The sequence below is a fragment of the Pantherophis guttatus genome, chromosome 7 (assembly GCF_059756535.1).
Source record: "Pantherophis guttatus breed Tessera chromosome 7, ASM5975653v1, whole genome shotgun sequence".
Taxonomy (NCBI): Eukaryota; Metazoa; Chordata; class Lepidosauria; order Squamata; family Colubridae; genus Pantherophis; species Pantherophis guttatus.
Genome location: NC_142069.1, coordinates 24,460,909 through 24,474,194, shown reverse-complemented (window position 1 = coordinate 24,474,194; position 13,286 = coordinate 24,460,909). Strand labels below are relative to the sequence as shown.

Sequence of the window (13,286 nt, the reverse complement as noted above, 5' to 3'; positions counted from 1 at the left end):
CTATCTGTACCTAACCTAATATGTGAAAGTAGTTTCTTGAACTGTGCAAGTGGGATAGAACCTTTATGGGACAAACTGAAAAGAACAAGTCATCTTTTTTACATTCTTCATATACATATATTTTTATTCTTGTGTCTAACGGAAGTATTTTGAATCCACATCTGAGCGAAATCCTCTATTCAACCTGCGTGTATTAAAATGCGGGGAAAACAAATTTTAACATTGGAAATTACAGAACCAAGGAATGAAATTCAAACATTTACTTGATGATAGAACTGCAGCAACTCCTTGTATTAACACTGTTCAAGTTATCAAGTTTTATTACTATTTAAGACAACTCAGATTATCTTCCATTCACAGAGAAGCATTGAACAAGGTAACAGAAACACCATGCTATAAATAAAAGTTATTGTTTATGAGGAAGCATGAACATGGGCAAAAAACATGCCTATTATGGCATGCAATGACTTGAGTTAGTATTGTACTTTTCTGCAAAGGTGCACCTAGCCACTGTTTTATTGCCTTAAGCTTCTTTTTGAAAATGACCAAGTTTCTATTTCTCTCACTTATTTCACTTTAAATATCACATATGTGAAATTTGGCTGAGGGTGTAATTGGCTTAAAATTATACAATCTGCATGGTAAAGATCTGTCAGAATTCAAGTCGATTTAGTTCTTAGGGTATGATAGATGCAATCAGCAGGATGAGCTAAAGGCTCCACTGTATATAAAACCATTATTTGCTTCTTGTTTAAAAATAGATGCTAACAAGTTTGATAGGAGTCATTCGTTTTTGAGTATCTAATGGCTTACTTTATCTTAAAGCATCTCTGCAGGGTAATAACACCTGTCTTCCCTCCAGCAAAATGTAACCCAAAGTATGTTTTCTTCTGTCACCATGAAGGGAATATATTACAATGGTTCAAAGTTAATGGTTCAATTAAAACAAAGTTTAAATGGCATTTTACTAAATCCAATGTATTTAACGTTTGTTCACAGGGAAACTAGGATGAATTGCTGCAAAAGTAAAACTCCCTAAGCTTTGCCAACCAGCTAAAAAATAGATTCCACTAAGCAGAAGCCTGCCTTAACAGGCCAAGATTCTGGTACAAATGTTAGTAGAATAGGAAATAATTGAAAGGTATCAGCTCTAATGTGACCTTCAGAAAATAATCCTTGTCCTAAGTGTTTTCTTTTCCAATGTTTCTTCTGTTACAGAAGAATGTCACTGCCAAATTGAATCTATAGAAGTTTTCTTTACAACCAAAACTAGTAAATAAGCACTTCAATGCCCCATACAACTGGTGTGAACATTTTAATTTTGTACACATGACAAGATTTTACACCAAGCAGTCAGTTAAATAGTACAAATTTACATTGTGAGGAATGTTTAAAAAATGCAACTTAAAAAAATTCTTCTGCCCAAAACCCTACACCTCCCCCCAACATTTTACAGTGAAAAAACAAATTCAGTTCACATTCCTGCTTCATCCAAAACACAGGATAGTATTTGAGAGTGCATTTTACAATTCATCTTTTCCATCTGTGGACTCCTGCAAGAAACAAAGCATAGATTAAGTTAAATCTTTTAGATGTGCAGAATCCCCAATAAATCACTTATAGATGTGTTCAACTCCCCCCCCCTTTTTTTTATACAGCATGGTTTAAAAATGGCAACTATCTCCTGCCTGTTCTCACTGTGGTTTCTTCATGAGACAGGAATTTTACAGCTTTCAAGTTTTGAGAGAAGGAGAGTGACAATGATCCAGCAAGTGCAAATTGATTATGACACTGTTATAATAGCCACACATGGTAAAATCAAGTCAACACAAGGCCCAGAATGGTAATGCTGGTGGTAAATATTGTAATGCTTACACCCCAAACGTCTGTTAGCTGAGACAAATTATACAAATAGAAAAGATGGTACCTTATGATACACTTGTTATCGCCCCTCCCACTTCCCCAATTTTTCCTAATCACACTGACCGTTTTCTCTGTTTCACTGTCTTCAGTATCTTCCTCAGCTTCAATTTCCTCTTCTGGTTCTACTTCTTCAACAGTTTCCTCTGGTTCTTCAGGCTCATCTTCCACCTTTTAGAAATATTTAGCAAGACAAAACTTTATATACCATTTGACACACACACACACACACACACACACACACACACACACACACGGAGACTATGAAACCCCTATCAATACAAAGTATGTTTTAGATATTACTACACAACAAATGGGATCATTGTTTCAAATATATTTACCAGATTCCTCAATGCCTTCAATAATGCCAGAGTATAATTTCCATTGCTAAGCAAGGCAGTTAAATTGTGTCTGATTTTACGACCTTTTTTTGCCATAGTTAAATGAATCACTGCAGTTAAGTGAATCTGGCTTCCCCCACTGATTTTGCTTGTAGGAAGCAGTCTGTGAAGATCAAATGATCACATGATCCTGGGATGCTACAATCATCATAAATACTTGCTGATTGCCAGCAGCCTAATTTTGACCGTGCGATTGTGGGGATGCTGCAACAGTCATAAGTCATTTTTTTTCAGTGCTGGTATAATTTGAATGGTCACTAAACAAATAGCTGTAAGGTGAGGACTACTTGTACTGAAAAAAATCTTTAAAAATTCAGGGAGATATTCAGAGATGTGTCTGCCTTGAAAATAGCTCCTACCGAACTACACTCTCAAACATCAGATGCTGACCACAGGATATGTTTTTTTGTTTTTGTATTATCATAAAATGTTTTATAAAATTTGCTGAATTTCAATTCCATGGGAGTCAGAAGTCCTGTACTGTGAATGCATTCTGTAAATTATTTGAAGTACTTTGGTTGAAAAGCTTTTGCTCTATGATGCACTGTTTTGCCCAGTTAAAGGTTACAGACAGAAGTTTTAGTATCATAGAGATGTCAACATCATAACTTTAAAAAGTTGTTGAATGAGTGTATTTGTATATCTGCTGAATTTTTAACAAGCCAAATGTTGTGCTGATGTAATTCCAGCAGTTGAATGGGTTCTTCAAGTACAGGATAGTCCTTGACTTACAATAATTCACTTAATAACTCTTCAATAGCTCTTTAATAACAGCACTGAAAAAAGTGACTTATGACCAGTTCTCACACCTATGACCATTGTAGCACACGATCAAACTTTGTATGCTGGCAACCGGCATATATTTACTATACTTGCGGTGTCCTGGGATTGTCATTTGCAACCTTTCTAGGGAGCTTCTAGCAAGCAAAAGTCAAAGGGGCAGGCCAGATTTGCTTAACAACTGCATGATTCACTTAACTGTACTTAACAACCATGGCAAAAAAGTCATAAAATGGGGCACAACTCACTTAACTTCCTTGCTTAGCAAAGGAAATTTTGTTCAATTATGGTCGTAAGTCTTAAGGACTACGTATAAAAAAGAATAGGAATGACAAGCAGACAACATTTTGAATCAGAAGTGTTAACCCAGAAAAAGAAAATGGTCCCAAGAATTATTCTGGCACATTCAACTCAAAACGTAAGTCACGAGTCTACCTCCTCTGCATGTATTACACTATCTGATTTTCACTAACCTTTTCCTCTGGGTCAATGTTCAAACTCAGGCGAAGCATTCGTTCTATCCTTTCTCCATATTCCTTTGTATCTGGCAGCAGATAACCTGATCTTAGGGTAGCAGTTTCAAGCAGAACCACAGCAAGATCTGCAACTACTTGATCATCTTCATTTTCCTGACCCCCCCAAAAAACCAAACAAAACACCACAGAATATTATAGAAATTGTTTAGGAATTTCCAGTTTGAGACTCATCAAAACTCACAGGCTGCAGTGTTAAATTATTTTTTGCGTTTCTTGTCCAAAATTTTAGAAGTACAAAACTATATTAGATTAATCTCTAACTTTTAATATTCTTACCTGAACACGCCTGAGCATGTCTTTTATGAGAGGATGTTTAGGATTGATTTCAAATATCTTCTTTTGGCTTGCATAGTAACTAAAAAGAGATGACAATTTTAAGGGCAATTAGATATATTCTACTGTCATGTTACAAGTTCTAGAAATAAATTGAGCAAGTTTACTTAATGCTACTAAAGAAAGAACTTCCATCTGACAAATCAGTAATTTAAATGAATACAGAATTGCAGTTTATAGAAAGACGAATTGTTTGGCGCATTTCCATGTAAATTTAGCCACATTAAATGAGACCAACCATAGATTAAGCATTCAAATATTCAGATTACATTATATCACCTACAAACACTGATAATAATAATTCCCAGTTTTTCCCTAGGAAAATTTTTAGTGCAGATTATTGGGGGATCCTCCCTGATCTATCCACATGCATTTAAACAGCATGGATCATCCACTTTGCATAAATTTATTAACTAAGACTTAAATGACCAACTTAATGTTGTATTACATCAAAACCAAACAAATTACATTAGGATCCAAATGAGGCACAGAAATAATTGTATAAATTATATTTACTTGGTAGCGATATCTTTCCCAGTCTGGTAAGCCTGAGCCTTCATGATTCTTTCCATGTTGCCAGACCATCCATATTGACTAGCTACAAGAGCACATGGTGACTGGGTTAATCGCTGAGATAATACTGCTTTTTCAATCTAAACAGAAAGAAAAAGTAGTGTTAAGTACAAATATAGCATACATTTTTGGAAGAATACCAAATTCTAAAATACGTACTTTGTCCTTTAAAGCTTTGTCTTTCATCCAAGTTAATAGGGGTTCATACTCTTTTTCTAAAGCCTCACGAGTTTCCTTTGACTTTTCACTTTCATCGAACTTCACTCCTTCTTTAGCAACATTCTGAAACCTTTTGTTGTCAAACTCTGGGAGAGCCTGAATACAATATTCATCCACTGGTTCTGTCAAATATATAACTTCATAACCTTTCTTTAGAAGCCGTTCCACAAAAGGTGAAGATTCAGCCTACAAGATAAATTCAAAACATTTAGTATGACATAATGCTGTAAAATTTTAGATGGAAACAAATACTGCATTTACCACTGCAAATCATATTTATTGAACAAGATACCACCAATTTTCTATGTTTATAGCTTCAAAAGAATGAATTGGAAATGGTTAGTTAGAAAATGACTTTTTACCTCTTTTCTACTTGAACCAGCCATGAAATAGATTTTATCTTGCTTCTCTTTCATTCTTTCTACATACTGATCTAGACTAGTAACGTTGCTTTCATGATGAGAAGTCTGGAAACGAAGAAGTTTAGCTAGACGAGTCCGATTTGAATGATCTTCAATCACTCCAAGTTTGATATTTGTGCCAAATTCTTTCCAGAATGTGTCATTGTATTTTTCTTCAGCAATCTTTTTGATCATATCAAGTGTCTTCCGGACAAGTTTCTTTCTGATTACCTAAAAATTCAGAAAAAGATATGTAAGAAAACATGATTAATCTTTTGATCCCAGTTTAAATGAACAACATTTTACAATCTGAGCAACTTCTAGATGTACTGACTTCAATTTATGGTATATCTAAATGAGAATTGCTGAGAATTCTAGGAGTTGAAATTAATTTATATGGAAATTCTTCCCTTTTGTGGGAAACATTGCAGGTGAATCGGAGAAAACTAAAACCGTATAATTTGTTGGGCTTAGTTTCTATGTCATAATGTTGGCTCCTATGTACACTCATCCTCCTGTAACAAATGCCTTTAATATCTCGATTGTGCCCAGCAACCAGAAGAATCCATATTCCCCTGGCTATCACAGCATGAGTGGGAAGAGATAACACTGCAATGGTATTATACAAATGACACAACTCATGTACATTTTTCAGGTATTACATTTATTGAATTTATATGCTGCCCATCTCACAATTGAGCAACCCAATTGAACTATACTGTTTGTATTGATCATGATCTTTCATTTTGGTATCAAAGCTGTTATGAACACTGCTGCACATTCCCTTCTTAAACTAATTGAGAATAAAGTGATTCTCATCCTGTTCTTTAGCATGACAAATTTATATATAAGAGAACATCCAGTTTGGCTTAGTGGTTAAAATATCAGTCTAGAAACTAAGAACTGAATTCTAATCCTGACTTGAACATGGAAGCCAGCTAGATGAACCATTCATTCTCAGCCCGACCCACCCTCACAGGGTCATTGTTGTGGGGTAAATAGGATGAGGAAGTATTATGTTTGTTGCCTTGAGACATTTATAGATAAAATCCATTCTAGTACATGGTCTTTTACCATTGTGGTTCTTTAACCAACATATAGAGTAACTGAATCTACTAGGAAGGACTGGATGCTAATGGGGCTTGAAAGATTTCACTACCATTCTTGCTGAGTTAAGTAGGAAGTAGGGAATATAAAAACAGGCCTAGATATTATCCTGAAAACTAGTCAGAAGCTACAATAGTAATTGACATACCTTTAATAGTTTGTGCTGCTGGAGGGTCTCACGAGACACATTTAAAGGAAGATCATCTGAATCTACCTAAATTTAGAAAAAGAACATTTACAGAGGTTTAGCAAAAAATAATAATAAAATGATACATTTTTAAATGGCTAGTGCATATTATCCCTGAAAATACTTACAACACCCTTGACAAAGTTAAGATATTTGGGCATCATATCATGGAAGTCATCAGTGATGAATACTCTACGAACATACAGCTGCAAAACAAAATTTTAACTGTGATTAATTTTTGTAAGACCATATCGGCAACTTCTCTTGCTTTTTAAAGAGTTGGATCTAATTTTTACCTTTATAAAGTCACTTTTTTTGGATCCATATTCATCAAATAAGCCACGTGGAGCAGTACTGGGAACAAATAAGATGGACTTGAATGTTACTTCTCCTTCAGCAGTAAAGTGAATGTAAGTCATTGGATCATCGGTTTCCTGGAAAAAAAAGCTAAATCCTAAGTCCTCACTTCCACAAAGGTTGAAAATAAATGCATTACAAATATTAGTGGCTATTTTACTCATTCTACCCACATATGCATGGTATGGAGAGGAATATTCTTGCTCTTGTTCTACATATGAGGGATGCATTAGTACAGGACACAGCAAGATTAGAACAGAGCTGTTTATATTTGCTCTAATTCTTTTCCCCATACCTGATACTAAGAATTTTGATAGACATGATCCTAGATCAGTCCCAAGCTATAAAGGTAAACCCACCTTAGAAAATGTTTTGTAGAAAGCTTTGTATTCATCTTCTTCTACTTCTTTAGATGGCCTCTGCCAAATTGGTTTTATGTCATTCATAAGCTCCCAATCCCAGACTGTTTTCTGAACCTGCAATACCAAATTCATTCATTTACTCTCTGATAAAATGAAACCATCAGTTTTTGACAAATTAATTGGATGAAATCTAAAAAAGCTATGTTAATTAATTTGATTGAATAATTTTAAATGTTAAGAAATCTTACCGGTTTAGTTTTGGGTTTTTTCTCTTCCTCCTCCTCCTCCACAGCAGCTTCATCATCCGTCTCATCTTTGTCTTTCACTTCTTCATCTTCAAGAGGCTCTTCTACAGTCTCAGTCTACAGAAATATTGCATATTAATTCAAGTAATTCTTCAAACATGTTCTCATAAGCAATTAGGATACATTACTATCATAGGCGATTAATATAAACTTCATTTATCTGAAATAGTATAGGGTTTTCTGCTTGAGCAGAAAAGTTGGACAAAGACCTTCAAGGTCCCTTCCAACTATTATTCTGTTCTGATCTAAACTTATCTTGTACTTTAAGCAAGCATAGTCAAAAACACTGAAGAGATATTCCATGTAAATGTCATGTCAATTCATTTAAAATTGATGTACATTTTTATGTAGTTTTTATATAGTAATTGCTAAACTAAGAGTGCTGCATCTTTAAGAAATCATAATTTTTTAACACTACACTGGTAACTGACTTACATTGCTGCAAAATGCAACTAAAAATAATAGGCGGGGTATATGAATCTATTCATATTTTAGATCATGAAAAATTCTTACAAACTTCTCAAATTTCATTTACTTAACTAGTATCCTATTTTTTCCTATCAAAGTTGCCCGATTTGTTTTTCCTTGTGCCAAGCATGGAGAATAATCCAATAATCTTTATAAATTTCATCTCTGAAAACTGATTTTCATAACTAATATATCTTCCACTTTAAACATTAAGCCGATTAGCCGTATTACAAAATATGTACCTTGCTACTCCATACATAAATAGGGAAGTTTATGAACTGGGAATACTTCGTGACCAGGTTTTTAACTGTATCTAGTTCAAGATAATCTGAAGCTTCTTCTTTTAAAACAAGGCTAAAAAAACAAAAAACAAAAAGCAATTCAGTGTTGTATTAACAACTTTGGAAATTGAACTATTAACCTTACAAAAGTTACTGAAAGTGCAACAATGCAAATTATATTTTACATAGAACTGATAAGTTCTACTGCTAAAATATTTCAAACAAAGAGAACTTTGAGATTTCATATACTGTCTGTTCCTTTTATCAAATATAGTTTCATTTGGTGGCAGTAGAACTAACTTCTTTTGTGATACTTTGATATAGATAACAATGGTATGTTTGCTGTATAATATTGAACAAGAAATTTTTACCATCAGGGAAGTTCAGGTTTTAAAAAACCAACAACTGCTAATCTACTTTTTGGTCACAATCAAATCCTTACTTTCCATGGAAGATAATGAAATACAGAGTGGTTCAAAAAATGCAGTAAACTACAAGAAATGGTAACTAAATTCAAAGCCTCCAATAAAGAAAGCTGGTCTTTATCACTAAATCTCTCTACCATGTATAACATAACAACTCCAGGTTGAGCATACAAAAGAATTACTTGCCAGAACTAAAGTTTAAAATGAGAGATTTAGCTGAGATTTTATGTACACTTTATCATTCATCAACAGAGGAAATAGCAATCTATTACCACTGTAGTATACTATATAAAATTGGAATTGTGATACTAGTTATAACTGTAATAGATACAGCTAAAAATATCACCCTAGTTGAGGGATCTTTAATTCAAATTTTAAGTATTACGCAGCACTGAATCTTTCGTTAGAAACTTTCTGTACCTTTGCAGATTTCATCAAAATACATTTCATTCAATAAAAACCAAGTAAGTATTTTCATTAATACATAAAAATATTAATAAAAGTTGTAAAACTTACGTTATAGTAGTGCCTCGTCCCAAGGTATCACCCCGAGGATCTTCAATTACAGAGAACTCATTTGAATCAGATTCCCAGATGTGTTGACTGTCATCATTATGCTTTGAGGTAACAATAACCTTATCTGCCACAAGGAAGGCAGAATAGAAGCCAACACCAAACTGACCAATCAATTCAGAAGTTGACTGGTTTTCTTCCTGCATTTCAGTTATTTTATTTAGAAATTCACTTGTACCAGATTTGGCAATGGTACCCAAATTTTTGATTAGCTCATCTTTGGTCATGCCAATTCCAGTGTCTGTAACATGAAGCATATTCTTCTCTTTATCACACTGCAAAACAAAAATAACTAGTTGGATATGAATTTAACATGCCTATTTAAATTGCCAATTTAACAGACATCAATTTTAATAAATAATGCTGTACTATATGTTAAATTGATGGTCTATAATGAACTAAATGATAGACCTGTCATAAAGAAGCTGTTATAGAATAATCTGAAGAAAAAAAAGGGTAGTCTGTTAAATGAATCTGATGCAACAATTTCCTCTCATCTATCCTTTTCTGTAGTTAATTCCTTCCAAAAAATGTGAAAAAGTCACACTTGAATCTTTGCATTAACTACTCCAAATTATACAAAAGATGTATTTAAAACAATAGAAACTGAAATAATTTAAACAAACATTAAGGGAAATCAGTAGTATCTTACCTTAATTTTTACTGTGAGTTCCTCATTACCAGAAAGAGCATTTTCATCAGTCAATGACATCAACCGAATTTTGTCTAGAGCATCTGATGCATTTGAAATCAATTCCCTAAGGAAAATCTATAAGAAATTTTAGAGTAGTCAGACATAACCACAGAAAAATTTGTGTCAAAACTTTTAGAAAGATATATTAAGGCTTACCTCTTTATTTTTATACAGCGAATTGATAATAAGTTTCATCATCCTGTTTACTTCAGCCTGGAAGGCAAACTTTTCTGATTTTTCCCTAAGTTGTTTTATTTGTGATGCATTTAAACCATCCAATTGAATAGATTCCTCTTCCCTAAAGAGAAAAAAAATCCATTTATGTATTATTAATCCTTTATTTTTCAGTAATGCTGGCAAAATAAGAATTTGTTCTAGACTCATGTATGCTTTTGCTATAACTCCAGATGAAGTCAAACACTAGCCTGCAGAAGGATTCCCTTGCTATATGTGAAGTTTACATTCTCCGAAAATAAGACACTGTCTTATATTTTTTTGAACCCTGAAATAAGCGCTTGGCCTTATTGCCCTGCGCTCAAAAGCCTGATTGGGCTTATTATCAGGGATGTCTTATTTTGGGGGGAACAGGGCACTACATTTCAACCTTCTTGGGTAGCTAAGACAATATACCTACTATAAACTATTGTAGCAGGATACATTATTTTGTTTTACAATTAATTTCCATGCAGCTATTTCAACAATTGTATTATGTCTACTGGTAAATTATAATAAATCTGCACACTTTAATAATTGGAAATTCATTAAGATAATGCAAGCAGTAGTAAAAGCACATAATCCTTCTTGATGAATTGGCTAAATTAATGAGAAACACGAATATTTATCTTTCATTTATCAACAAGAAACAATTGCCTTCCTGGAGACTCTATATAAATTATTTATTAAAATTCTTGCAAAGAATTTGGTTGCCTATCCCTCACATAATCAGTTCTCCAAGCACAAAAGCAAACTATTCTGATATCAAAACTATTGTCTATCTGTGAAAATACATAAAACAAAACCATGTTAATTTTCATTGTAGTGTCAATTTCAGCTATTTGTCTTATCCTTTTCTTGCAGCTTGAAAAATTTCAAGGACTTCCATTTTATTTTTCAAACTAATTTTTCCATAATGCATTCTGAATGCAACTATATAATCATTAGGTTTTCATGCAAGCTTTCCTGTATTAAACGTATTTCAGGGAGCAATCTTCTTTTGGAAAAATAAGCATTTTTGTTAAAAGATTTATCACAATAGTAAATTTAACAAAGCACCTACCCTCCCAATACATAATGCCATACAAAAATGTTTACAAGTTGTTTCATGGCAATTACAGTCCAATTTTCCAAAGTAAAATGGGCAAATGTTTTCCTACAAGATTTCACCAGCATTAGAATCTTTATATAAGTCACCAATATCCCACTAGATCAAAGTATTAGATCTGGATGGCAGGCATCCCTATTTAGAGGCGTGTCTCATTTTAATCAGTAAGTGGGGCATGTGTTTGAAATATGAATTATAAAGCCTCATTTAAGCATTTTAAAAAGCAAACCTCTGAACGACTTCATCATCTGTCCGAGATCCTTCTCTGCTTTTACCCAAATCATCTTCGACAGTGCCATCCACATCAGGTTCATCAGCCTGGGCAGAGGCTGTAAAAATGATAATTTGGACAAGTTAGCTCCACACCACCATTCAAAGTAAAACTGCCAATCCATGCATACACACACACACAGCATGGAGGATCTCAGAATGCTTAAACAAGAAAGTGCAAAAGAAGAAAATGGTGCAGTTCGCTTTTCCCATCAGAAAACTGCTGAAAATTAGAATGGGGAGCCAAGCCAGTCGTGTCATTTATAGGGTCATAAAGAACGGGGCACCTACCCATTCAATAAAAAATATTTCATAGCAGACATTATGGCGAGACAAGCAAAAAAAAAAGAAAAAAAAAAGGTGAAAGCCCCTGGAAAGATTAAGCATGCTTTCAAAACTCTTGTGAATAAGCAAAGTAGACTTTTAAACAGTAGACTTTTAAACAGTACTCCCAGGACAGAAACTAGTCAAGTCTCTTTTCTTAACCCAATAAAGGATGGGGAGGCGTGAATTACACACCATGTGCCAAATTGGACCTAAACAAATCCAGCCAGCATAAATCATAAATCTGACTGACACCAGCGTCCATTCCTGGGACCATTTGGGTAAACTCCCTCTTTCCATCTCCGGCCAGACTCCCACAAATGGAAAGCGGCCTTGCTGGGCTTGAAAAGTTTAGAGCGCTTTGATGTTCAACCTGTTCAACCCGTTACCTTGAGTTCAAAGGATTTTCACGAATGTTCCATGAGTTCAAAGGATTTTCATTAATATTCTTCCAGGAGCCCTTCCCCCTTCCCCCCCCCAACCAAACTACCGGTCCGCCCCTCAGTGCCTCGGCTTTCTCCTCTACCCCGACAGGCAGCACACCTGCGCCTTTGGGACGTCCCTTTAAAAACCCCGCATCCCAGAAACTGGGGGCAATTTCTCAGAAGGGCGACTCCAATTGAACTACCACAGAGCCAGAAATCTCTTCGGGCCGAAGAGGCGCCTCAGTTTTACAATCCCCCCCCCGCCATTTTAAGTTCCTTGTCCCAGAGGAAAAGAGGCACGGAGGAAAAATACCCAACCTCCTCCTTTCTTCGGCGACCGAGGCAATCACGCCAAAAAGCCGTACAAGTGCGGCAGGAGACTCGGCTGAGGTAAAAAGTTGAGGGGAGACACATTCTCTTTTCCCTCCGCCACGCAGGGAATATTCCAGAAGCCGCCCCCCACGCGCACTCACCAGCCAGCAGCAGGAGGCATAAAAGGCCAAGTCCCCACAATTGCTTCATCTCAATGGTGCCCGGGACGGAGAGAGATACAGCTTCGTACCGGCCTTCTACGTGCCTCCAAGGGCAATCAATTAAGTGAAATCTCCTCTCCCTCGCGGGAGCACCTGAGCGGGTTTTAACAGTTGAGCCACTAACCAAGGCCAGCCCGACCCCCAAGCTTATCACTAGCACACGCAGGGGGCGGGGGGGAAGCCTCTCGGCCGCGCCAATCGGAGCGCACCACGCCAAACACAGAGCCAATAGCAAGAGCGGAGGGGGTAGGTGGAGCTATGTTCCTGCCAATCGTTGTCTTCCAGGTGAAGTTTCCCGGCGTCAAAGCGTGGCTGGGCTCCATTGGTTGTTGCTATGCTCGATGGCCAACCACGGTTAAAGGCGGGAGTAGTAGGCCTTAGTTTGACTGTTTTCCATTCATTTTTTTCAAAATGTATCTCTTGGACTATATTGCCAACAGCATGTGATATTAAGTGTGAGACTGGACATCATTTAAAAAAAAATAAGACAT

The 13,286-nt window shown here is 35.6% G+C and overlaps 1 protein-coding gene across 1 annotated transcript; it reads right to left on the bottom strand.

Moving 5' to 3' along the window:
* Positions 1 to 1,302: 1,302 nt before the first annotated feature.
* HSP90B1 (heat shock protein 90 beta family member 1) lies at positions 1,303 to 12,916 on the bottom strand. The gene is made up of 18 exons (XM_034402789.3): positions 12,736 to 12,916; positions 11,473 to 11,572; positions 10,079 to 10,220; positions 9,881 to 9,997; positions 9,172 to 9,503; positions 8,192 to 8,303; positions 7,425 to 7,538; positions 7,174 to 7,290; positions 6,754 to 6,891; positions 6,586 to 6,663; positions 6,419 to 6,484; positions 5,125 to 5,394; positions 4,703 to 4,948; positions 4,487 to 4,623; positions 3,914 to 3,992; positions 3,575 to 3,730; positions 1,987 to 2,091; positions 1,303 to 1,553 (listed from the first exon to the last, which is right to left on the bottom strand). Exons 1-18 carry the CDS (start codon positions 12,782 to 12,784, stop codon positions 1,524 to 1,526), a joined length of 2,388 nt encoding a protein of 795 aa, XP_034258680.1. The 5' UTR covers positions 12,785 to 12,916; the 3' UTR covers positions 1,303 to 1,523.
* Positions 12,917 to 13,286: the final 370 nt, after the last annotated feature.